This window comes from Chenopodium album, chromosome 3 (genome assembly GCF_948465745.1).
Source record: "Chenopodium album chromosome 3, dcCheAlbu1.1, whole genome shotgun sequence".
Lineage (NCBI taxonomy): Eukaryota > Viridiplantae > Streptophyta > Magnoliopsida > Caryophyllales > Amaranthaceae > Chenopodium > Chenopodium album.
In genome coordinates, this window is record NC_137836.1 from 2404235 (window position 1) to 2431196 (window position 26962).

General features: G+C 32.9%; 3 protein-coding genes across 3 annotated transcripts; 2 read left to right on the forward strand and 1 right to left on the reverse strand.

The window, feature by feature from the left end:
• The first annotated feature begins 4085 nt into the window (after positions 1-4085).
• On the forward strand, positions 4086-9654 carry LOC145622520 (lysM domain receptor-like kinase 3). Its single transcript, XM_081676411.1, has 12 exons — positions 4086-4728; positions 5541-5574; positions 5678-5691; positions 5815-5964; positions 6190-6356; positions 6663-6752; positions 7926-8019; positions 8099-8250; positions 8330-8421; positions 8561-8699; positions 8939-9034; positions 9196-9654. The coding sequence occupies exons 1-12, from the start codon at positions 4086-4088 to the stop codon at positions 9358-9360; spliced, it is 1836 nt and encodes a 611-aa protein (XP_081532537.1). The 3' UTR covers positions 9361-9654.
• A 1106-nt stretch (positions 9655-10760) lies between these two features.
• On the forward strand, positions 10761-12465 carry LOC145610300 (pentatricopeptide repeat-containing protein At2g38420, mitochondrial-like). Its single transcript, XM_081665626.1, has one exon. The coding sequence runs from the start codon at positions 10761-10763 to the stop codon at positions 12282-12284; it is 1524 nt and encodes a 507-aa protein (XP_081521752.1). The 3' UTR covers positions 12285-12465.
• Positions 12466-13947: 1482 nt separating this feature from the next.
• LOC145623701 (magnesium transporter MRS2-1-like) lies at positions 13948-26511 on the reverse strand. The gene is made up of 7 exons (XM_081676557.1): positions 26369-26511; positions 26071-26125; positions 24637-25231; positions 15351-15479; positions 14812-15147; positions 14683-14730; positions 13948-14380 (listed from the first exon to the last, which is right to left on the reverse strand). The coding sequence occupies exons 3-7, from the start codon at positions 25210-25212 to the stop codon at positions 14150-14152; spliced, it is 1320 nt and encodes a 439-aa protein (XP_081532683.1). The 5' UTR covers positions 25213-25231; positions 26071-26125; positions 26369-26511; the 3' UTR covers positions 13948-14149.
• Between the last annotated feature and the right edge of the window lie 451 nt (positions 26512-26962).

Sequence of the window (26962 nt, forward strand, 5' to 3'; positions counted from 1 at the left end):
TCTAAAATCTAAATGTAACCCGGAGTATGAGATGACACTTGATATTTTGACTGTAGTAATTCGAGTTAAGATAATACTTATTTGTAAGATTATTACTTATATTGGCAAAATTTATGATTTGTGGGGGGATTAGAATTGATATGTTTCAACAAAAATAAATTATTTATTGATTATAAAATCTACTACTACCTCCGTTAATTATTATGTGCAACAAAGGGTTGCACATAATAATTAACGGAGGTAGTATATAGAGTTTCATTGTATATTAAAAATATGATTTGATAAAGTTTTGATCCTCAATTATATTCCATTTATTTATCAAGAAGTATTGAGAATTGAGATATATAAGTACATTGATATGTCTTTATTTGAAACACAATATATTAATATGATCATACTCGTATAAGAAAAATATCATATGTGATATTATATTGATATATATATAGGAGTCAATTAAAGTAAGTACCCTCTCAATAATATCAATTTTCCGTATAAAAAAAAAAAAATCAGTTTCCATCTATATATACGTATAATCTTATATTGTCGAAACATTTTAAAAGCTACTTTCGTGAACTTTTGTGAAATATATATCATTAGATAGCCAAATTAAATACTATATATTATTATGAACACTTAAAGTTAAATCTAAAAATTAAAACACTAAGGACCAGTTTGATAGCTGGTCAGTCTTAAGAACAAATCTAAGTACGTATAATTTGACAAACATAGTAATAACATCCTAATATATGTCTATAGTATCTCAATTCAAATTCATCTTCAAATCTATGTTTTAGCTATCTAATGTCCTAGGATGCTCGTTAGCAAGATCCTTACTTTAATTATGTACGGTTATAAGAAATTCATTTCTCTGACCTATGTGCTAAAAACCTACTGACCTTATTACGCCAAAAACTATTGTTGAATACCTCCTTAAATTGAAGCCTAAACTCCATAGGGCAAAGCTTAGGCAAAGTGTGTGAAGGCAAGTGTACTGTAGCGGCTCCTAGAGTTTTGCGACTGTTTTTTTGTATCCTCCCAAAATCAAAATCATCAATAAGATCAAATGGATAATTTAATTTAGTGTTGAAGTTGATTAAAATTCTAATAAAAGTATAAGAAAGAAGTTATAAAATCAAACAAGTCTAATATAATGTCTCTTTCAAGCGGCCGACTTTGTCATATTTATGTACAAGTTGTGTCATTTAGCAACTTTATTTATTTTACTCTTCAGTCATTTCACGTTTAGACCAAAGAAAGTAAAAACAGTGTTTATATTACGATTTAAGATAATGATAGGATTAGACTTTATGATTATAATTTAGTTGTTTAATTGTGATTAAAAAGGGAACGTCATTTGGCCCAAACATTTGTCATATGTGTCAGTTATGAAAGAACACAACGTTGGTGGTTAACATGCAAGCTCCAACTAGGAAGATGTGTGATTGTATATGTATTATCCTATTTATTCTAACAAGTTTGAGTTTTGGTTGTCATTGTCTTGTTTCTCTTTAATGATAGTTAGTTGGGCCCGTGACGGGCCCATTGATTCACTATTTAAATCGACTAAAATGCCCTTAAAGTATTGAGCTTAGATAAGACGGTAAACCTTGTTAAGATAACCGATAGTTACTGATACTTAAAATTATTAATTTTACCGAACCATGTTTCTACATAAGAGGTCCTACGTCAAAAGTATAATATTTGTTTAAACTAATATTTATGTGTTTATTAATTAATCATACTTTATTAGTAACTCCAACTGTTCCTAAATACTTACAATATAACGTACCTGTCAATGCACACAATTGACTATAAATATAAATGATCGTTTGTTAATAAAAACTATTCCGTATCAATTAATTAAAAAACCAATAACTTAGGGTTCGTTTGGCATCACTGTGATTTTCTGTTTTTTGTTTTTCAAAATCATATGATATATGTCATATAATGAATAAAAAATTAGTCAAATTTATTAAAATTATGAAAACTGATAACAGAAAAGTAAAAACCTTTTCTTGTTTCTTGTCGAGTCGGTGAGCAATAAACTTCGGCGATCATAACGAGGCGAAGTGCATTGGCGACGCTGGAATCAGTTTTCTTGAGCTCGAAGTTCATGAAATCATCTCGCATTTTATTTTGATTTGGGGGAAGCGTTGGTAAGAGATGCGGCTGGTGGGTCGAGGACAGCTCGGTTGAGAGAGAAGGAGAGAGGAGGGTGACGCGCGTGGTGGTGGGTCGAGGAGAGAGGAGCGCGGCTCGGTGGTGCGGCTGGAGGTGTAGTGGTGGGTGGTTGTGAGGGAGGAGAGAGAGGTGTTTGGGTAAATTTTTTTTTTAATTTATTTATTTTGAACTTAACGGAAAGTAACTTAAGTTAACGGAGGGATTAGGGTAGGATTACATCGTAGACACTAAAGGTACCTTGGGGGTACAACATAGAATTTTGAAAATGGGTGGGCACAACTTGGAAAAGTCAATACCCCAGGGGCATTATATGGAAAAACCCAAACTCTTTTATATATATATATATTTAAAAAAATTAATATTGTTGTGGGGAAAGAATTAGCGTAGGAAGAATTAATCACTCAACACTTTTCTTATTTTCTTAAAACTTTTTTTTTATTTGATTGTTTCTCCTTCTCTTACTATTCTTAATCATGATTTATGCATTTTGTTATGGTCTCTAATTGGCATTTTTGAAATGATTAGTACAATCATTATGTCCTTAAGCACTCTTCTTGATTTCATCCTGGATGCTTTGTTCTATGTAAAGAGGCCTAGCACGATCATGCTATATCCATTGTTTAGGGTCTTTCCTAGATGCTTACACAATTATAGAGTTTTTGGCACACTAAGCCCATTAGAAAATTGCGATGTTACAAATACTTCGTATATTTTTCAAGTATGTAATTAATAAACTAATAATTGAGTGACCCAAGATCTAACTTGAGCCTCAAGCTAGGCTCATAACACTTTCAATCAAACTCGGGTTGAATCACAAGCTTTATCCGCCTTAAAAATTCAAGTTCAAATTAGCACAAAATTACTCAATTTGATTTCGAAAATTAGGTCTTATTCTATATTATGTTATAACTATGTTTGGCTTTTCTTTTTCTCCATTTTTCGCTTGTGTTGTCTAATATATGCTATAAATCAAGTTATATAAAGCATGTCATAATCGAGGGAGTCCCATTCATCTTCATGATATACAAAATTTGTTTATCTAATGACATTTTCGTAAATATATCAACAAATCATCCCAGTCAGCATGACATTTTTGTAAATAAGTGAACAACTTTTATTAATATGCAGGTCTCAGAAATGTTGACTTATTTACGAAAATGCCATATTGACTGGGATTTTTTATGTTGATTTATTTACGAAAAATGCCATTAGATAAACAAAAATTTGTTTATCATCAAGATAAACTTGTATTTTCTTTGTCATAATCTATGTTTGTACACCAATTTTTATATGTGACTAACCACACCATATGGTCAATTCGCATGCAAGGCTTCATGAGGGTTATTTTGTTAGCTTAGTGTTATATATATAGTGGTTACTTTTTTAGAGTTATAAAGTTAATTTATTCTTTAACAAGCGGTCACATAATGTGACAAGCCGCTCACAAAACACGCTGTATATGGGTTGGGACGTTGGGTAATTATGCTTTGCGTTATTCAGGTTGGTCAATCTAATTTTGACATTTTGTCCTATTCATGTATAAGTGCAAAGAAACTCCTGAAAGGAAAATTAAAAATCCTTTGAACTCGTCAATAGCGGATCTATCTCACTACTCCAACCTCTTTCAACTTATATAATTAATATTCTCTATGTTTTTCTTATATAGTCCCCCATATTTAATCATTAATTAAATGATTAATTAATATAAATCCACCAATGATCCAATGTAACCTACCTCCAAATTGGCACACAACTAATAAATATAACAAAAGTCAACGGTCCAATATGGCAATTACTTGTTCTTTTTAGTCACAAAAGTCAACATTCCAAAAATTTGTGATGTTTGTTGCAAATTTCCCTTCTTCCCATGTTTGACCACACCAAACAAAAAAAACCAAACAAAAATGTCACAAATTCATAAACTCAAGTTTACATTTTTCTATGTTGTATTGAATTTATGTCTTAGTAATACAGTTGAATCAAAGTGTCAAACTACATGTAATTTAGCCTTAGTTTCATATTATGTATTACCAGGTACATCACTTACACAAATATCTAGTTACTTCAACAATCATACAACAATGGCTACAATTGATGATATTGTTAGCTACAACCCTACACAAATACAAAACAAAGACGCTCTTCGTCCGAATACTCGAATTCGTGTACCAATCCCATGTGGGTGTGTACATGACACATTTCTTGGTCACATATTTAGTTACAAGTTTCAAAAGGGTGATACATATTATAAAGTTGCAAAATATAATTATTCCAATGTTACAACATCAGATTGGATTGAGCAGTTTAATAGTTATAACAGGTTTAATGTTCCTGATGGTGCAATGATTAATGTACCTGTTAACTGTTCTTGTGGTAATAGCAGAGTTTCTAAGGATTATGGGTTGTTCATTACTTATCCCCTTCAATTTGGTGAAAGTTTGAGGTCTATTTCTCAGGAATTCAATTTGAGTGAGAATTTGTTGCAGGGTTATAATCCTGGTGTGAATTTTAGTGCTGGAACTGGTCTTGTGTATATCCCTGGAAGAGGTAATCTTTCTTGATCACATCTCGTCTACATTATTTGCCCTTAGTTGGTCTCGCGATACATTTATTTATTCTTTTTGTGTGTGGAGATTGCATTTTTAGCAAAGGGTAGTTCATATCAGATTGGTTCAGGTTATATTCCGGTCATAAGTTGTTTGGTTATGTTTTTGGTCGGATTTGGGGTATTCTCAATTAGCATATTATCTAATTTTTGTGTCATGTTAGGTCATTTTGGTTTGATTCATGTAATTTCGGGTTTTGGGTAGTTTGATTCGAGTAATGCGAAAAGGGTCAATTTTGCTTGGTCTAGTGTAATTAGTGCAAGATCAAATGTTAGTCAATTTCATTGGTTGACAAATGTAGAAATGATTGTTTTGTTTCTTGGTCAATTGGTGGTGCTGAAACCTGAAGCTATTAAACTGATTAGAACGGTAGTTTTGTAAACCTGGTCAAAGGTTTTGAATAAGTAATGTTAAAAAATCGGTAAAAATCACAACTTTTGATAGCATTGGCAGGATTTTGGTAAATTGTGATTCTACTGAAAGGGGTGAACTTGTCTGGGGTTGCATTATTGTGTTACAGTAAAGTTTATTGATCTTTCCTTAGGCAATGTGACAAATTGAAGAATTATTTTTTTTCTTTGCCTCGAGACTCGAGTGCAAGCAGTGAGTTTAATTGTACATCAGTAACCTAACAATAATGCATTCATTAAGGTTGCTACTCAATTTATCTGTCTGCTATCAACTTCTTTGCAATCTGTATCAATTGCTGTTATACTCTTTATGACAAATATCGTTTCTGTTTTCATCTTGCAGACAAAAATGGAAACTACCAACCCTTGGTTATAAGGTGCATTCTTGTTCTATAATTGCATCAGCTATTGAATTTCTTACTATTAATTTTTGTACGTATTTGACAATATTATTCTTTTTCCGTGTTGTTCTGATTACAGCAGAAGTGCTTCAGGTAATCGGAGTTTTCTCTTCTGTCTTTATTCTTTTCTTTGTTTTAGACCTCGAATGTCTGTCGTTGTAGACTTGTAAGCTGTACTTCTCAGGTTATTACATAATCGCGTTCCTTTTGCCACAGGGCTTGCTGCAGGAGCTATTGCCGGTACATGTTTAGCAGCAGTTGGGCTAATTGCTCTGTCAGTTTGGCTTTATTTAAGATACAAGAGAAGTAAAGATGTGAAAGAGGCTTCACGATCTGAGAAACCTGGATACCAGCTAACACATTCAAGTAATGCTCTCTCCTCTTGGAAATACACTTTCCCATTATGTAAGATGATTCTGATTTTTAAGAATCGTACTCTCTAATGCTATATATAGTAGTTTGTTCCTCATTACATCTTGCTGAACACGCAGGTTCCATCTAAAATTGTACGGTACCTTTAGTTATTAGCATATGCAGGTTTAGGTCAATTTTTATAAGGATTTGCCCTTATAACTTTCCATTTGGATGCAGATTCCTTCAATCAAGATGGAGATACAACTGATGATTCAGGCGTATATAGCAATTCTGTAGAGTACTCTTACAAAGAGCTTGCAAAAGCGACAGAGAATTTCAACAATAGTTATGTGATTGGTGCAGGTGGATTTGGAGAAGTCTACTTAGGAGAGCTCAGAGGCGAGGTGTGTAGTTAAAACTTGCAGTTTTTACGAATAAAAGTCATGAACTTATGATGCAAAGGATTATAACTGGTTGAAGTTTGTAAAGTAGTGTTGACAAACATACTTTGCATAGGCAATAACTATACTATTACATACCATTAGACATTGATGTGATTCTTTCTACTTTTCTACATCTTTGGGAATTCTACATGGAAGTAAAAACAGATTATCCTAAATTTTGTATATTTACCTTCTCTGTTATGTCATTTCTTAGTTGTATATTTACCTGATTTCATTTAATTTTCAATGAATGATAAATCAATTTAGAAAGCTGCAATAAAAAAGATGGATATGCAAGCCTCAAAAGAGTTTTTTGCCGAGCTGCAAGTCTTAACTCGTGTGCATCATCTACATTTGGTATGTTTTCTAGTTTGACTTCATTACATTGTAGATCAATATTATCTATCTAGATTATTATTTAGATTCATAGAAATTTTCTTTAATCAAAATATTTTATTTTAGTTTTTACTAGACAAATTAAATCTTAGAGTTTTATAATGATTTAATGAGCCACTAGTTTCATATATATATAATCAGATCAGCTAAGTTTGTGCACTACTTTCTAGTTTTACTCTTTCTTAACTCCAGAAATAAGACTATCATAACTTTTTCTATCCACTTTTATTTTATATTTTATCATAATATTTTCATAACTCAAGTAAAATAGGATTGTTTGAGTGATAAATAAAGAGGATGTAAATTGTAAAGGGAATAGGAATATATGAGAAGTACATAAAGAGGATATGCAAATTATTTGTTATCCACTGGTTGAGAAGGGTGAGAACTTTGCCTGCTAAATTCAGGTATTATACCGAATTAATCCGTGAATTTAGCAGGTAATGTCCTATCCTCTAATTTAGAAGCACGAAAGACTAAAGATCCTATTGGTCGATGTCAAAACCATCCATGTGTCCTTGAGTCTTTCAGAAATGATACTCTTTTGAACCGGAAAATGTGATCTTCACAAAGTTTTTGTGCTAGAAGTAAGTAGTGACAACAAGTTCATCACTAAGTGTTAGGATATGAGCACGAAACGGAAGGGTAAAATAAATCGAGAAATTGTATTACAAGGAGGAAGTTTAGGTATAAACGAACTAACAGGGTGGAAAGACTTTGTAGTAGAAGGCTTTAGTTAATATGGCTTTTATCTTGTGTTTTCCCATGTAAATGATGGTCATAGCATCATATTTATAGGAATGTATATGTTGGTGATCAAAGCCAAGAAAATTCAATGGAATTTTCTACCAAATTCCATCGACAGAGTGGAAATCTCTAGATTAGTCCTTTGACTTCTAGTATTAGGTGGTAGCTAGATTATTTGCTAGAACAAATTCTGCATAATACTCCTTAATGGGCTTGTAAGAATTTGGACCAACTTTAACACTATGTTGTGCCAACGAGCTTTAAGGTTGTGATAAATTGAGCTAGGCTGAAGCATATGAGTATGATGAAAGATTTATCTTCTGCATCCCTTCATAATCTTGACTGTTTCATACTTTCATCATTAATAATAACCTCTCTTTAGTGCAGGTCCGCTTACTTGGGTATTGTGTGGAAGGTTCACTTTTTCTGGTGTACGAGTTTATTGATAATGGGAACTTAAGCCAACATTTGCGTGGCTCAGGTGCTTGAATATTAACTTCTGGAGTAATCAATAGCTGTGAATAAGCCGGTGCTAATGATTGATTAAATCCCTTCTTTAGGAAAAGATCCATTGACATGGTCCACCAGAGTACAAATTGCCCTTGATTCAGCTAGAGGTCTTGAGTATATCCATGAACACACTAATCCTGTGTACATACACCGTGATATTAAATCAGCAAACATATTGATAAACAAGAACTTCCGAGCCAAGGTATTGCTTTGCCTGAATTGCCTGACTTGTTGGCCATTCAATAGTTATGTTCACTCACAATAATGACTTTTTTTTGTAGGTTGCAGATTTTGGATTGGCAAAGCTAGCTGAATTTGAAAACTCGACTTTGCCAACTCGCCTTGTTGGAACATTTGGATACATGCCACCTGAGTAAGTCCTGGACAATCTTATAAAGATGGATGGTGTATACAGTGGCCTTAATTGAAAAGGTTCTTTTAATGGCTGATACTTTGAAACAAATGATTTTTTTCAAGTTGTAACCATGACTTTCTTATATTGCTTTGTTAAGGTACGCTCAATTTGGTGAAGTGACTCCGAAGGTAGATGTTTTCGCATTTGGGGTTGTTCTTTATGAACTCATATCAGCAAAACCAGCTATAGTTAGGGAAAACAATTCAGTTGCAGAATCAAGGGGTCTTGTTACTCTGGTATGCCCGCTTTATGCATCTACCCTACATTGCTAAACTTCTAAAGCCATAATTAGTTGCATTGGACTTTGTAAGTGATTGATTACAATTGATCTAGTAGTGTGTTTATCAAAAGAATGTGAGCTTGAAAATTGACTACAGACCGAAATGGCCTCATACTCAAACAGCCTTTTATTGCATCTTTACCTGCAAGGCTGCAACTAATAACCAACCTTGAAATACTATATTTTGCATTGCAGTTTGAAGATGTTGTGAATCTTCCTGATTCAAATGAGGTCTGCAAGCTGATTGATCCTAATCTGGGTGATGATTACCCGCTAGACTCTGTCCGTCAGGTGAGATGCCTACACATTCAACTATCACATTATACTCCCAGTCCAGCATCTGTTAACGATACTCATGCTGTTAGTGTAATTTGAACTAGTAGCGTGACAACCAGATCTGGACGCTTAGTCAGAGCCTTATTCTGAAAACGTTTTTTGTGTTCATGTTTTAGGTGGCTGAGCTTGCAAAAGCCTGTACTCATGAGAACCCTGAGTTACGTCCTTCAATGAAATCAGTTGTGGTTGCTTTAATGACTCTTTCATCAGCAACCGAAAACTGGGATATAGATTTTTTTCACAGAAACATTGGCCTTTTAAATCAGGTGTCTGGAAGATAGGGAAAAAATATGCAGTATTAACAAACTAAACTGTCTACGCCCTTCTGCTCATATACGAAGTCTGAAGAAACGCTGCACAAGCTATATGATGTAAAAACTAACACTACTAGTGTTACAGCTCTAGTACATTAATTTGAATCACTGCCATAGAATCTAAGAGATAGTGTAAAAGCTTTGTCCTCTAATTTTTTTTATTTATTTGTGTATGTGTATTATGAAGAGGAAATTTATTCTTTGACGTCCAGAAATACTAAATAACTCTCATTTGTTATAGAGTAATAGAAGTTAAACGAAATTTTGTCCGTCCTTTGTCGTAAATCGTTATGATATTTGTTATTGATGGCTCGATGTTGTAGAAGGTTATTGTATACCTTCTATAGCCAAAGAACAGTGATGATTATGATTACATAATGCAGATTCCACATTACTATAACGAATGCCAAAAATTAAGCAAAATCAACAAGACAAGAAACAAATTTTACATGGAATATGGAGATATATTGATTTCATAATTAGGCAAGGTTAGAATCTATATAGTTTTTGTAGTAATCTCAAATCAGAAATTGATTCAAGGCGCACTTTAACACATACTTTCGATACCATGCAAAAATTTTCTTAACTAAGCTATCTAGCCAACAATGTCATCGGCTCAAAATTACTTCGTAGAATCTTACATGAGCAACAATTTTATTTATTTATTTATTTTTTTTTTTTTGAGAAAGTACATGAGCAAGTGAGCAGCATATTGCTCCCATATTTGAAAATTTCTATCTTGGACTAATTTCAATAGTTTTCAAAAAGTTAACAGAAATTTACAGTAAATTTATATATTTTTTAACCTGCATTTAATTTCTTAGGTTGAAATAAAAAATCATTAAAAAAAAAACCAATTTTTTTTGCAAAAACTTTTGTATACATCCGGTTTACACTAATATTAGTGTACATCGAGCAGTATAAGGGTAACTTTTAGCTAATTTTAGGGTAATTTTTTGTCTTTTTTTGGGTAACTTTACATAATACAATTTTTATATAAATCAGCAACAAGAAAAGTTTATAAAGGTAATTTAATTACATTCAATCACTAATAATTGATTTTTAGTCATTTAAAATGTGACTCTTTACTAATAAAGCGTAGATAATTTTTATTTAAATTGGGTTACTTTAACGCATATTGGGGTAACTTTTATTTATTTCATGGGTAACTTTTAATCACTTTAGTCTATCTTTATAATGGATGTACAATAATTATTGTACACCCGATTTTTTAAAAAGTTTGTGTTTTTTTTGTAATAAGCTAGCCACATAAACAATATCAATATGTCAAAACTGTTAGCATCAAAAAAAAAAAAATATGTCAAAACTGTGGCAGTTGCTCATTTCTTGCTCTTACTGTTGCTCATATGGTGCTAAAATCTTCTTCGCAAAAAATCCCAAATTTATTTCTGAGAAGAAGAAGAAAATGGATTCGTTCTCCTTACAAAACAAGATGGCATTACATTTTCAATCAACAACAAGCACTTCAAACCCTAAAAAAATCGTGTCTTTCTTCAACCCCAGATTCAAATTTTCATCAAAACCCTCCTAAAACCCCTTCCAATCTTCTCAATAGTCTCATAAATTCCTTCGATTCTTACCAATGTGACCCAACACCAAGTGCTTATAATTTGGTTATCAAAACCCTAATTCAAAAATCCCAATTCAATGAGCTTAATCATGTTCTTTTGTATCTCCAAAATGTTGAGAAATCTGAAACCCCAGAAAGGGTTTTTGTTGATTTGATTAGGGTTTATGGAGAAAAGGGTATGATTAAGGAGGCAATTGATTTGTTCTTCAGGATTCCTAAATTCAGGTGTATTCCTACTGTACTTTCACTCAATTCTCTGCTTTTTGTTCTTTGTAGAAATAAAGAATGTTTGAGAATTGTTCCCCAATTGTTGTTAAAGAGTAGGGTTATGAATATTCGAATGGAGGGTTCAAGTTTTTCGATATTGATTAATGCTCTTTGTAGGATTGGGAAGGTTGATTTTGCTATTAAGTTGCTAAATTACATGATTTATGATGAGTTTGATCCTGATGGGAAATTGTATTCCTTGATTCTGGGATCATTGTGTAGGCAAAAGAATGTAAATGTGACTAGTCTGGAGGTAATGGGTGTTTGGGAAGACATGAAACGAGTCGGGTTTTGCCCCGGTAGAGATGATTATTGCAATGTGATTAAGTTCTTGGGGAGACAAGGGAAGGGTACAGAAGCATTTGATGTTTTATGTGAGATGAAAAGGGAGGGAATTAAGCCTGATATCATGTCCTATACAATGGCTCTCAATGGTCTTGTTGAAGCAGAAGAGTTTTCTAGAGTAGAAGAGTTGTTTGATGAAATTCTTATTTTCGGTCTAGCTCCTGATGTGCTTACTTATAATGTGTACCTAAAGGGCTTAGGTAAACAGAAGAAAGCCGAGGATGCGTATAAGATGATTGGCTGCATGGTGGAACTGGGTTGCCAACCTAATTTGAATACTTATAATACTGTATTGGAAGCTTTTTGCAAGGTTGAGAACTTGAGTAGAGCGAGGGAGGTGTGGAGTGAGATGAATAAGAAAGGTATAGAATTGAATGATCAATCATATAAGTTGATGATTGATGCATTGGTTACTGCGGGTGAAGTTACTGAAGCTTGCAATATGCTGGGGCAGATGCTTTCCATGAGTTTCCTGCCAATGCTCTCCACTTATGACAAGATTATATGTAGTTTGTGTCACGAGGGACTTATACCAGAGGCGTTGCATACTCTTGATATAGTGTCTGACCACGGTGTTTTACCAGGTTCTATGTCATGGGAAGCACTTCTTCTTGGTTTAAAAATTAACCATGATCTTGTAGGAGATGTGTTTCCCAGTTTGATAAACTTGCATAAAATTGAAGGGTAGGTTTTTCCAATGGCGAAAATGAATTTCGTGTCAACAGTATGCTAATGAGCTTGTTATTTGGATAAGTGCTGGAATGGGGATCTGCCAAGCACAGATACCATGAGAAATCTCTGTGAAACCTTGTATAAGAAAATTCTGGTTGGTCCTGAATACATATTTGAGGTGAAGCACTTTGAATTAATTTGTTTGACAACTGAGGTGTCAAGGACTGTCATCATTTACTAATATCAATTGTAAAGTAGATGCTATTCTCAATATTTGTCATGCCCAAAATATTAACAAAGGCTTGAAGGCCTTGAACCCTCCTCTTCAGCTCTGCCAATCAACCAATCAATCAATCAATAACTATATACTAAAAGACACACCAGCAATGACACGTGTCATTTTCTGGTGTGTCCTTAGTTTTTTTTTTGAATAAAATTTAATTAAAGAAACAAAATTTATTTACAAAAATAATTCTCTAATCTTATACGATATAATTACTTAAAATAAAAAAGATTTGACATATATTTTAGCTATTAAAAATTTCTTAACTTACAATTTGTGAATTCCTTTATTTTACTAATTTTCAACATCGTTTTATATCTAACATATCTTACAAAATCCTTTATTTTGCTCAAAATTTGTCAATATTTTTAGATTTTTTTTTTTTTTTTTTTTTTTTTATAAAAACTGATTATAATGATAGTTTAATAATGATTATAAAAAATTACCGTGCATGTCACGGGAACTAACCTAGTAATTTTTAAGAACATCACCGTTACTCCTGGTAGCTGAATCAATTCCAGGAGATATTGATCCTGAAAAGTAATATGAAATATCTATTGAATGCATAAAACGGAGTATTTGCAGTGTAAAATAATATTTTGCTTCTTATGCTGTGGTGAACTCTGGCCTCTAGGGCCTTCATAGGTTTGCTGTGTGCATTGCTGTGTGTGAGCTGACTTAGCTGGCCTATTGATTGTGCAAGCGCCAGAAATCTAGAATATGCATTGGAAGTGAATGCGATCAAGGGGAAATTTTTCAATATTTCTTGTTCAGTGCTTTATGAGCTAGAATATGCATTGAAAGTAAATTCGATAGGGAATTTTTTTTTTTATTTTTTTTTATTTTTTAAAGAAGTATATAAAAGTAACATACTAAAAAAAATGTGTTGCAGCTACCAAGTAATAGCCTTATCCTTTTTTATTTGAGTCCTCAAGTTGTTGATATCTTAGTAACTAATCATAATCTTCAGGTTTATTAGCTTTATTTTCTTGCTTATTTAGCTGCTTCTCCTCCCCCAGTTCGAGTATTAATTCCCTTGGTCATTATGTCATTAGTCCGTTAAAAAATGTACAGACATGCCCTGATCCATAGACATGAACCTTGCCAGGAATGAATCTTCTACTACTAAGCCGAGTACAAGCTTTCGTCATGGTATTAGGAGCACCACACCTGCATTTCTGGTTGTAAAATTGCTTAAAAATCACTTAATAAGTTGTAAGAAAAATGTCTCCCCAGTTTAAACTCCAACATTATATATGCCTACTGGAACTAAATTTCAAATGTGAGCAGGATTATAAGGAAAATTCTCATAAATTATATCTATTATTCTATTCCCGTATGCATTTGGAACCCTAGACATCAACAGCAGTGTGAAAAACAGATAGAGCAATCCTGCTTCAACAATATATGAACTGGATTATCAAACAAAGTAGCAAGATAGTTCAATCAGAAATTTATGTATATGTCAAAAATGAACAAAATTATATCTACATCAGAAGCATAATTGTATTTGGCCAACAAATATACGGCTAAGGGGACCTAATCGCAAAAGAATTGCTTAGGTTTATGACTGCCTCCGTCACTTATATGAAAAGCATTTACAGTGGCATTAGCCTTTTGTATCTGAAAAACCATAGAAATGAACCAAATATCACGAGCCCAGTCGTTCCCGTGATGAGGAGAGTCCATTTAAACGCATCAGGGTAATTAAATAATTCAATTTCAAAATTCATTCCAAAAATACCCGCTACGACTCCGAATATGGCAACAACAAATGTTGCAGTAGTTAGCAGCAATTCAAACTGAATCAGTTGGTTTCGAACATTGTCCTGCAGGAAAATAGTTTAAATGGAATTAGAAACACTTCTTGGTAAACCAATGCAATAAATTTGTCTTTTGGACTCCAAAAAATCCACTTTAGAAATTAGCCCGGTTTCTTAGGTAAATGTATCCTTCTGCTAAATTTAAAACACCCATCAAACAGATGAGGAAATTCCTCAAATTTGGCTCAGTCAAAGTGCCTAATGGCTCAGTTAAATGCCTATTCCCTTTATTTTCCCCTTCCCCCTTCAAGTTTATGCTCAATCTCATATTCTCAATCTTCTATTTATATAGACGTAACCAAACCTACCAGCTGAATATTAATGAAATCTTCCGTGTCCTCAATGTACTCCTTCAGCTGCAATTAATGAAGGAATGAAACATGTAAATAAAAGTTCCAGTGTAATAGTAAAAAAAACAAGATGTGATAACAACGTACAGAAGTAAGCTTGTTAAGGGTGCTGTCAATGACCACAAAGTAAGCTTCCAAAAGCATCTCCAGCTCTTCTATACTCTCTGTAGCACTATCCGTACTTTTCATGCTTCCATGCCGGCTTCTTGAGATACTAAAAGTTTTCTCTAATTTTCGTGAATCCAAGGCAGAGGAGACAGGAGAAACAGGAGCCGAGATGGACACTGCACCATCATTTGATCTTAACCCTAAGATTGATTGATCACCATATAATGACATTTCCATTCGTGACTTCTTCTCTGTAAGATACATTTCTGCCATATCCCCATCATCATCCATTAGTTGCTCTATCTCATCCCTAACCTATAAGAAAGATGAAAATATAAATAGATCCAAGGTTTACATCAGGTTCACAGTTAATGATCAGTTTGCCACAATAACTAACCCAGGTTTATATCTTTTCTGGGGTTCGGGGTTTACAGAAACCAATCATCAAAAGCTATGCCTTTCCCAGAATTTAACCATAAATTTTATAATAGAACTTTAACCACAATACTGTACAGTACCTTCTGCACTCTTCGAGTCAAGGCAACAAGTCTGCTTTTCAGTCGGCGCACACGTTCCAAATTTAAAGTACTGATCTTTGATGTTAATTCATCAAGCAATGGATATGCTTCAATTTCTAATTCAGAAGCCTGGCCAATACAGATACTTCAGGTGAAATCATCAACAGACAGATTTAGAACAACACAATCCAACAAGTCAAAGCAACACAGTCTGCCTTTTCAGTCGACGCACACGTTCCAAATTTAAAGTATTGATTCATCAAGCAATGGATATGATTCAATTTCTAGATGAGAAGCCTGGACAATTCAGAAACTTTAGGTAAAATCATCAACAAATAAACTTAGAACAACACAATCCAACAGCACTTTCCACTTCCTACAACTTTACAAACAACAAAATTTTGTGACTCATTAAAGCCTGACGGCCTCAGTTCATAAAATCTATGCACAAATGACGTATTCACTCTACTATTACCTAAACTACTACAGCAATTTAAGCAAAACAGGCCCTGAGCAAAAACATCAGGTGACAATTTAAAATTAAGAACATACAAGAAACCATGTCACCAGAAGCCTTGTAGTTATTTTACCTAAACAATTTTACAAAACTGTCTTTTCAATCTTCCAATGTACTACACCATAGCAGCCATAGCACCAAAATACAATAAAATGGTGTCTCCAAAAGAGCATCTCGGGATGTTTAATAGTGCAATGATCTACCACCCAAATTTTTTTTTTTTTTAAAAAAAAAAAAAAAGAAAAAGCCTTGGAAGCAACATTTTACTTAAGGTTGTTTTACATGCTAATATAATAATACAGGTAGAATAGTTTTCTTTGGCATAAAGAATACAAGGTTAAAATAATGGCCATCGAAACCCTTTCATTCATGATTCATCTGAAAATACTGACATTGCCACATGTGCATGTGCACAAAGTACGTAAAAAAAGCCAATTACCAATCTCCAAAGAAATGTACTACCTCCAAACCTTTGAAGTAGTAACACTTACTATTTCCACTCCACAAAGATCAAGAGTAGGATATAGCAAGTGGTTATGTGTAAGATAAAGAAGAAGATTGTGGAGTTTGTGTTATAATAAATAGGGAAAAGAGTGTTGTAAGTGGGGATTGCGTAGAAAAGCAGGAAAGAGCGTTGCAAACCATATATTACTGTCCAACTGCATTTTGTGGCATTAATGACGCTTTCCAACATTAATTTGGTTAATAAGACAACTTGAAGCTAACCCCTTAATTAACAAATGAAATGACTGAGATACCCTTATTTAATATTTACACCAAATACAAAGACACTTCCTCTCTAAATACTCATTTCTTGCAAGAGCATCCAATTTCTCAAGTTCAATTTGTTTTGTACACAAGTATTTGGCTTTATTAATGATGCGCTGTGATAATAATGTAGTTTAAAGGGACTCCATTGGTTTGAATTTTTTAAAACAGCAAAGAAATGAACAAAAACAAAAAGAAAGCTATAGCAAGCTTCACAATATTCTGAAAACTTCACAGGTTCCTCTAAGCCAGTGCTCTACAGCGGATGACATCTTTCACAGACACGATAACTTCCAAGTACTGCAATTGAGCAACTTTCCTGGATTTTTGAAGGTATTTAATATTTTCTAGATTATTTGATGGGTAGAATTAAGGGATTTTAGCCTTTGCACCAGCTATAATCTCTCTTGTAATTGCTATCTATACTACAGTAAAACTTTCGAAACAAAATGTAGGAGTAAATGGTCTCCCATCCTTGAACAAAGACATGCTCTAAGACGCTCTTAAGATTTAAGCACTATAAACATAAACCAAAGACAGCCCAATACCCATATTTTCCATGGAAGCTTACAACCTTTTCTCTCTACAATTGTATCTGTGAAATTTCCCAAATTTTATGTGATAGATTACTCAAAATCTATGGTAAAATTCAGATATCAAAGTATCCATCCCTTGATATGAATCATTTATCTAGTCAGCAATAGGTTACACATCCTACATTTGCTTCCCTTACACCAATGTATTCTACCATGAAAGCATCATACTTCAAAATAAAACAACCTAAAGAACTTCAATCAAGATCTTATGAACATTAGTGATCAAATAAAAATCCATAATCCCTCATCTCAGACCAAAATCCTTTATACTCACCTTTTCATAAATCAACCATCAGATATAATTTTATGAAGGAATACAAAATCACACCCTGGTCAAATTCCATGGAGATTGTCAATCTACTAATCCGACCAATTTAAAAAGCCTTTTAAGTTTCAACCAGTGCTATGCAAAGGGCTCTACTCCAAGGTCTCGATCATCAAGCATATTACATTTAAGTTCTAAATCTGTTGTCTGAATGTTATGAACTTATGATAATGTCTCTCCGTTAATTTATATAGCTTGTATAGATAAGACTATTTTTTGGACCTTATTGCATAACGCTGCATGTCTCTACGTCATTTTTTACTCCCTCCATCTCATATTACAAAGCATGTATTCCTTTTTGGGTAAACCAAAATTAAAAGTCTATTTCTATTTAAAGGTTGTACTTTTTGACTGAAATTTACATTGTACACAAGGGTGTACCATGGTACACTTGGATGAAAATTGTCATTTAAAAAAAAAGAAATCAGCTTCTTAAATTTATGCTCCTTAATTGAAGGATTTTTCAATTTATGTTTCATAATTTTGTTGTTGATGATAATGTTTTTACATTATTAACGAATTCAGAAAAAAAAAAAATAAATAAATAAAATTTAGGTTTTTTTTTTTTTTAAAAAAATTTGTGCTATTTTCGGAGGTTGAAGATGAAGTTTTTTTGGATTGGGATAAATGTTCTTTTATCATTTTTTTTTTATCCATATTCATTATTCATTGAAATGAATATGTTCATTGAGTTTGATTAATATGTTCTTTGGGTCTAAACTATATGTTCTTTATAATCATAAACTATGTTTTTTGGATTTGAATTATATGTTCTTTAAGTTACAAACTATATTCATCTTATTGCGTATTTTTTCAAAAAAAAAATATCATCTAATTGTGTACATGTATATTTTTTGAAATCTGGATCATAAAGGTTGATGAAGAATGAAGACGATATACTTTTGGATCTCTCCTATTGGTGATTGATTTTCGAATAGATCTAAAGAACATTAGCTATATTAATAAAGAACATGATAATATTATTTAAAAAACATTATCTATATTTATTTAAAATAAAATTCAAAAAACATTTTACAATAAATAATGAACATTGGGTAAAAAAAAATACAATCAAAGAACATGAACATTTAGAAATCATATGAACATCATAATAGAAACACATGACCAAGATGAATATTACAACAAAATATAAAAATATATAATTGGTTATTTAGAGATTTTTTTTTTTTTAAAAAAAAAAAAAAGAAAGAGAACAGAATAAAAAATATTGGAATTTGAAATTTTGAAAATGAATTTCAAATTTTAAAATTTGAAAATGAAATCTTGATAAAAAATAATTTTAGAGAGTGAAATTATAAAAAACTGAATACTTTGAAATGATTTGACATTAAATACATGATAAAAATCAATTGGTAATTATCTTTTACCTTTTTTAAAAGTTGTTTCACCAAAATTATCACGTTCTTTAAATTTCAATGATGTGTTCACAAATATAAGTTATATTCTTTTCGTATTTTTTTTTTTTTTACTAGTTATGATTAGAGCTGTCAAAAGCTGACCCAACTCGAAATACTGACCCAAACTCGATTATTAACTGACCGGTCTGAACTCGGAAAAATGGTGACCCGAACCCGATCTGACCCGACGAGTTCACTCGAGTATTTGAGACCTGAACCCGAACATGAACCAACCTGGAGATGACCCGATCCGAATATCACCCATAAATTATTGACCTGAACCGAACCCAACCTGAACCGAAATTGACTTTAACCCGTTAAAACTCGAATCTAACCCGACCTGTTACTAACCCGACCCGAATTTAACCCGACTTGTTACTGACCCAACTCAAAATTCAACCCGATCTATTACAAACCCGACTCAAATCAACACGACTTGTTATTAACCCGACCCTAAATCAACTCAACTTATTATTTTATACATCTTTATTATTGTAGATATTGACTAGCTAAATAAATATATATGCTATATATATAGTAATCTACTTGTAATATCATAATAACTTCGTAAGGCTAAAACTACCTATGTTTATTTGAAAGTAATTTGTCTTTACTTGAACCGAAATCGCAAATTATTGACTTGAATCAAACCCGGCTTGAACCCAAGAATAACCCGACTTGGAAATGACCCGACCTAAATATAATCCGCAAATTATTGACTTAAACCGCACCCGACTTAAACCCGAGAATGACTCGACGTGATTATAACTCGCAAATTATTGACTTGAACCGAACCCAACTCGAACCCGAGAATGACCCTAACCCATTTTAACACGTGAAAACCCGAATTAAGCCCGACTTATTATTCACCTGACCTGAATGTAACCTGAATGTAACCTGACCTGTTATTAACTCGACCCAAACTCGATAAGATGTATGACCCGACGTGACCCGACTCAAGCATGACCCTACTCAAACCCGACCCGCATAGGTTACGACATTAACTTGAATTGACCCAACCCACACTTACCTAACCCTAACCCAACCCTTTTACTCGAATTAACAGCTCTATTCGCAACTACTTTTTCTTTATTTCTATCTCTCTCTAACCCCACATGCATATATGTACTCTCAATCATTACTTTTAAGATATCAAAACCTCCTTAATTCCCGTGAAAAAACTCAAATATGTAAGAAGTGATTTTGCAATGTATAATCTTAGGCTAAAGAGAAAATAAGCAAACACTACAAATAGAGATACTAAATTGTTTGTAAGGCGTAGAATTCTCTTAGTGTTTCCACCTCTCTTAATTTAGAATTGTAATTCACTATATATATTGTGATGTTACATCATTTTAATAATATAAGAAAGAAAAATAAATACACAATTTAATTAACATATTATTCAAGAATTCTCTATTATTCAATTATATAAAGTAGGTGCTGCAGCTCTAATAATTATTTCCCATATAATTTTCTATATATTTCTCACTAGTTGATCTTATTACCCATTATACTCCAGCAGTCTCCAATAAAATAGGCTTTGGAACATGAGATGGAGGGAATATTGTTTTAATTATTTCGTGAAGTTCAAAGAACATGTAAGACTTTCAGTCACAAACACAATCTTGTAATTAAATGCCTTAGTCAATAAATGCTTAAGGGATCATTTGGTTAGTTAACCTAGAATGCATTAGTATAGAATCTAATACTAGGAAGGAATATACTAGGGAGGAATGGGTTCAAAATCCCATACTAGTGAAGTTGTGAATCTTATGAGGTGGAGGTGGGTATGGGATTCTAAATGGATGGGGTAGATTTAGAAACATCTTGGTATGAGGTTCAATAACTAAAAGGTCTAACTAAACAATAAAATAGATGGAATAGATTCAAACTCTATTCCAACCCCTTCCAAAAGTTTCAACCACGCGGCCCCTAAGTAAGCACAGTTCAATGTAAAAACAATCATGTCTAAGTGTCGCTAACACTAATCCGTTTCTATAAGTGTTTGAACATTTTGTTTCCATCTATTTTAGAAAGTTTAAAACTTTCACTTTATTCCATTTTAAGCAAACCCCTTATACTACCTTAACCCTCTAACCCTCACAATATATACACCTTTCCACTCACTCTTTTCTTATAATCCCTCAAATTTTATTTTTACACTCACTCTCGCTTTATCCATCAATACTGCCACTACAATTGCCTTAATTTTTGGGTAAACGTTAAATGTTAGAAACTTTTGATAAAAGGTATAACACAATAACTATCCCATAAGCTATAAGATACATATAAACATTAATGTACTTTACCGCAAAAGCATTGATGTTAATAATCAACACCCTACCTTTCGCAAAGCACTTTAACAAAAGTCTTATACACATTAGTTACCAACCCAGTATGCTAAGTTCCATACCTTAGAAAAATTACCCTTCCCACTTTTGCGGTGAAAGAAAAATTCCTACTTTGACCCACATCCATTATCATCGGTCTAAGAAGGCCTCTCAAACCAAGTGCTATGCACAGAAATCTACTCCGATGTGTGATTCATCAAACAATAATGGTTTTCTTTACAAAGATTTAAGAAAAGGGGTAACTTTATCGTAGCATCCTATATCAGCAAACCCGCTTGAGGCTGCCTTGAGCTTACACAAGCAGCACATTTACACTTTAATTCTTTGATTATTACACAAGGTCAGTAATTTGCCAATTTTCGAGTAATATTTGTCCATCATGAGCTCAAAAGTTACTCATAAGAAAACCCACTTCAGCACCCCATTTAAATTTCAATCCACCACCCTTGTCCCAATGCAAAGTTCACGTAAAGTTAAAAATATTAAGGGTTTAGATCTACTGACCATGCTAGCAACCATAACCCATACTATGTTTGTACAAAACCTAAACAACTTTTGACTACAAATTGAAACTTCCTCCCCCTTGTCCCAATGCAAAGTTCACGTAAAGTTAAAAATATTAAGGGTTTAGATCTACTGACCATGCTAGCAACCATAACCCATACTATGTTTGTACAAAACCTAAACAACTTTTGACTACAAATTGAAACCCCCTCCCCCTCCTCCTCCTCTCTCCAAAACCTAAACAACATGATAATGGATTCCACTCGGAATTGACCCCAAATAATCATCCTAAATCGTAGTTTAACTCTTAGATTATTAAAAAGTGGCACTACCAAACTTGTCAATCTTATGGATAGTAAAATACGGTTTTAAGGTGTTTACCAGAATTTATAAATATTGTTCTTGACACCACACCTATTTTATTTAACAACCATCTAGTTTCCCATAAGCCAAATCCACTCTATCACTCAATTGGACATTCAATCTCTACATCCCTTGTGACCTTATCCCAAAAATTTTGGATGCAAAGTTCACAAAAAAAATTCAAAATTTAAAGGGTTTATAACTGTTGACCACTTTAACCCCAATATCCCATACAAGAACAAAAAACAACTTAAGAAAACCTCAACCTCCACGTAAATCAAAAGTTATAGGAAAATCTTGGTTTTCAATTGACCAAAAAATGAAAATGAAAACTACACGAAAATAAATTCCATTAGAAATTGACTCAAAACCAACCTAAGTTGAACCCAAAACATAACATCTAACTAATCTCTTTGACTAGAGTACTCTAGAGATCATGTTCACCTCTTTAGTGCACCTCAAATTGATCTTTCTAAACAAACTATTCCCACCTTTCCTAAACGTTATTCCCATTTGAAATCTAGACACAATTCGTAGCGTAAGAGAATCTTCTAAATTCTTTCCAATACATAAGAAAAAACATAGTCAAGTGGGGTTTATTTGATTCAACTCGATGTATACTGACGAATGGAATACAACTTTATCTCAATTAGGCTCCCCAACCAAGCTTTTATTAAAATCAAATAAAAAAAAAAAAAAATAAAAAAAAAAAAAAACCTTAGCTTCATATTCCAAACAGTAGCACTCTGCACTTTAATTCTCTGTAATTTTAAAAAGCCCAATGGCACTCACTAACTTACCAATCTTATGAATGACCAAAACTATGCTTGCTTGAGCATCTCAATGTTTTTCTTCCCTCCACACCTTCAAATTTTATCAACAAACATCTACTTCTTCCTAAACCAAACTCACTTCAGCTATCCATTGGTCATTAGTCATTAACCTCCTTATCCCCAAAAATATGGATACAATGTCCACATAAATTTCAAAATATATAGGGTTGTGTGACCTATTAACAACTTAATCCCTTATAACCCATATTAAGTTTGGTAACATCTATTCACTACTCACTAGAGCGGCATGCACACTCTAGAAAATATAAATAAAAGAAATAAAACATAAACATCCGTGTAGTTCAGAAGTTTTGACTTGAATGAAAGAACCAGGTAAAACCAACATGAAAATGAATTGAAGCCCAAAACTACCAATTTTTTCCTCAATCAAAGGAACCAATAATTTTATGAAAGGAATGAAAAAGTTTTCCAGTCAATTTTGACAGGACAGAGAGAGATAATAACAGGACATTGAATTGAACCAAAAAAACAATTAAACCTAACCAAACTAGACCTAAATTAGATTTCCTAACTCAACTCACATTGGCACTTTCTAATTTCCAAACAATTGTATGCCTATTACTTAAACATCTCAATAATTTTATAGATCCACATCAATTTTCTTTGATAAACATCTAGTTCGAAATCAATAAAACTCACTTCAGCCACCTATTGGACAATTGATCTACCACCCTTATCCCAAAAATTTGGATGCAACATCCAAATAACTACAATATTTTAAGGGTCTAGATCTATATATCACTTTATCCTCCTGTAACTCATAACAAAGTTGAAAATGCTTAGCACAAAATCCAAGTTTACAGCCACATTCCCTCTTCTCTGACAAAAGTGAGCTAAGAATGCAGTAAGGAGAGTTCCCCAAATCACCATCACAGAAGAACTAATAAAGCCTTTCACACAAGCTGTAAGCATAAGTGCCCAAAACACACCAGAAACTTCTTATTTCACTCTTATTTGATTACCATAAAGTCGCCACCAACAAACTCTCAGGCAAACAATCACCCCCATCTATTTTGAGAGATTAGACTAACTTTTGGGAACATTTATACAACTCGGTTCAGAACCTGTAGTGGCAGCAAAAAACCGAAAAATTGAAATTAAAAAAAAAAAAAAAAAAAAAAAAGGCTTAACTGCTTTTACCATACCCTACCCTTTCAACACTTAATAGCTTTCAAGATAATATTTCTTTTACCCAGACTATGAATTTCAGCAACTTCTCGAACCTGAACTATTCTTAACTATATATCGGGAAAAGCACATCATGATGCTATACTTTTAATATTTTTTTCGTCTTGTTGAGGTAACAATCAGCCCAAACCTCAACCCAACACCCCCACCCCAGAAAAAATTTTATTAAACAAATTCCCATCACTGTAGCAGAGAAAACAGTTTTGTTTATTAAGCATATAAAGTAAGGTCACTAAGGTGCATGTATAACAAAAACTGTTATGTACATACATGTGTGTGTTTCTGCGTGGATTCCTTGGTTAGACTATTGCACATACATATGAACGGGGAAGGGGCAGAAAGACCTTCATTTGAATGGCTACATTTACATGTTTTATTTAAAGGAGGGTGAGTATAAACCTGAGAATCAAGAAATGAGCAAGCAGCCTCCAAAGCAACTTCCAGTGCTTTGAACTCAAAAGGCAAATAATCAGGTGATGAGGTGTCAAAGTTTCTATTGCCTCTCATTCGAGTCATAGCATCTTCCGACTGCCAAGCCTCACCAGCACCGGCATTCCTCAATCGTCTCTGAAGCTCTACAACATACTGTAATACGTAGCTATCAAGGGAATTCAAAAGAAGAACCTCATCAGCTGTGATAATACAACGAATCTGCTCCAGATTTACAACTATGGCCTTCTCTCGACCAAGGATAGTGGATGGGTACACAAAAAGCGGATCAAGCAGTCGTAAGTCACGGGCAGGGAGGTCACAGCGGCGCATCATTGTGAATTTGTCAACTTCTATTACCCCTGAATTCCCAGAAGTATCAACCCGAATCCATGAGCGACTGCTCTGTCCTCTCTTCTTCAAGCCCGAAACATCCATCCCTTGAAAGGGTGGGCGCCCAGACCCAGAGGGGTGATATGATATCTCTCTAAGGTTTGCAGCTGAGGCAGGTTTCCTTGAAAGGAGGGGCTCCTTTAGCTCTGCCATCAGCAGAAAGCTTTAAAGCCTGCCACATTAAAGATCATATTGACAAAATAATTAAAAAATTTAGCATGTAATCTTAGTCATACTCTTGATCAATTCCTACCATGCAACAAAACAATATTTTTTGCTCGTTAAATATTGACACAACACTCAAACAAAATAACAGAAACTTCTAAGTGTGCTAACTACTCCAAGAAAAGTGAAACTAAGGGCGAGTTCAGAGATATTGGAGACAAGGGCAAAATATTTATGGGAGCCTAAAGTACCAATTCTATATTCCAATAGAAAAATTTTGTAAGTCATATAATAATTCGTACTTCGTACTATAAGTATAATATTGACATATCCTGCAATTTCACTGCCATATAGGCATATACTTCGTAATAATTCATACTATATTACTATTGACAGGAATCTTAAAGAAAGCATCTGAGCCAAGAAGCTCAATCACATGAAAGAACTACATGACAAAAAAATAATAATAAAAATAGAATAAAGAAAAATGAAATGATAAAAATAAAGCCTTTCAAAAGATTAATCACTGCAATTTGATTCAATTATCAAATTAGGCTGGAAAATTCACATTATTTTGGATGAAAAGGTCCAATTTTTTAGCTCCATCCTAACAATTAAAGGCAAATTTGAATCAATTATCAAATTAAGCTCGAAAAATCACATAATTTTGTTCTGTAACAACAAAATCACTGGTTATGATCTTTCATCACCTTAGTAATCATAACCAATAGTTCAATGATCAAGTTTAGAAGAACCCTAAATTGAGTATACTGAAAACTAAAATAGCGATAAACCCTAGATTGTAAAATTAACATTCAATAATTACAAAAAGAAACAATATCTTACCTCAGAAGCTGCTTCAGTAGTTCAATGGAAGATGGAAATTCGCATCAATTGGAAACTGAAAGAGAATAATTCAGGAAACCTCATAATCAAATTGCCTAATTTCCAACTAAAACCACAAAAATTAAAAATTAAAATTCCCAAAAATTTACATTAATTATACTAATTTTAATTGACTGATTTATACCCAATTAAAACTCCATAAAATTCAAATCAAAATACCATAAACAACGATTATAAAAAGAAAATTGGAATAAACTAGAAATCGTAAGATTATGAAACGGGGAGAGAAAATACAAACCTGGGCAGTAGAAATTGGAAAATGCTAAAGTATAGTACGAGTACTACTGAACTGCATTGTTTTCTTTGCCATTTCCCTTCAATTTTGTGGATGCCAAAAGATGGGTGTACCTTAAATCATTTTAAACAAATATAATAATAATACCCAATTTTATTAAAAAAAAAAAAAAATCAAAAATTAAAACCATGATTTTTTATTTTTTTATTTTTTTTTTTTTTCAAAATCATACCCTTTTTTAAAAAAAAAAAAAAAAAAATTACTAGAATTGGATAGAGTTGGATTTGCATATTTGACTTAAAAAAAAACTTTACCCATTAACATCTTTAATTAAAGGTTAGTAAAAAGTACCCATTAACATCTTTAATTAAAGGTTAGTAAAAAGTAATAAAAAAATTCAATATATTTAAATAGACATTAGGACAAACCCAACAACTTTTTTTTTTGAGGGGGGACAAACCCAACAACTTATTATATGATCATATTTATATAGTACCTTTGTTAATGGTTATAACTTTAAAATTTTTTATATCTCACAAATAATACCCAAAATTGCAAATAACCATTGACGGAGGTAATATTATATATTGGTTAAAA

Excerpts from the sequence above, each read along its gene's own strand:
- LOC145622520 (XM_081676411.1), top strand. The coding sequence starts at position 4,086 with ATGTCACAAATTCATAAACTCAAGTTTACATTTTTCTATGTTGTATTG. Across the intron at positions 6,753-7,925 it reads GTGTGCATCATCTACATTTG|GTCCGCTTACTTGGGTATTG; the intron begins GTATGTTTTCTA and ends TCTTTAGTGCAG. Across the intron at positions 8,422-8,560 it reads TTTGGATACATGCCACCTGA|GTACGCTCAATTTGGTGAAG; the intron begins GTAAGTCCTGGA and ends TGCTTTGTTAAG.
- LOC145610300 (XM_081665626.1), top strand. The coding sequence starts at position 10,761 with ATGGTGCTAAAATCTTCTTCGCAAAAAATCCCAAATTTATTTCTGAGA.
- LOC145623701 (XM_081676557.1), bottom strand. The coding sequence starts at position 25,212 with ATGGCAGAGCTAAAGGAGCCCCTCCTTTCAAGGAAACCTGCCTCAGCT. Across the intron at positions 15,480-24,636 it reads GCTCATTTCTTGATTCTCAG|GCTTCTGAATTAGAAATTGA; the intron begins GTTTATACTCAC and ends TGTATTGGCCAG. Across the intron at positions 14,731-14,811 it reads CCCTTAACAAGCTTACTTCT|CTGAAGGAGTACATTGAGGA; the intron begins GTACGTTGTTAT and ends CATTAATTGCAG.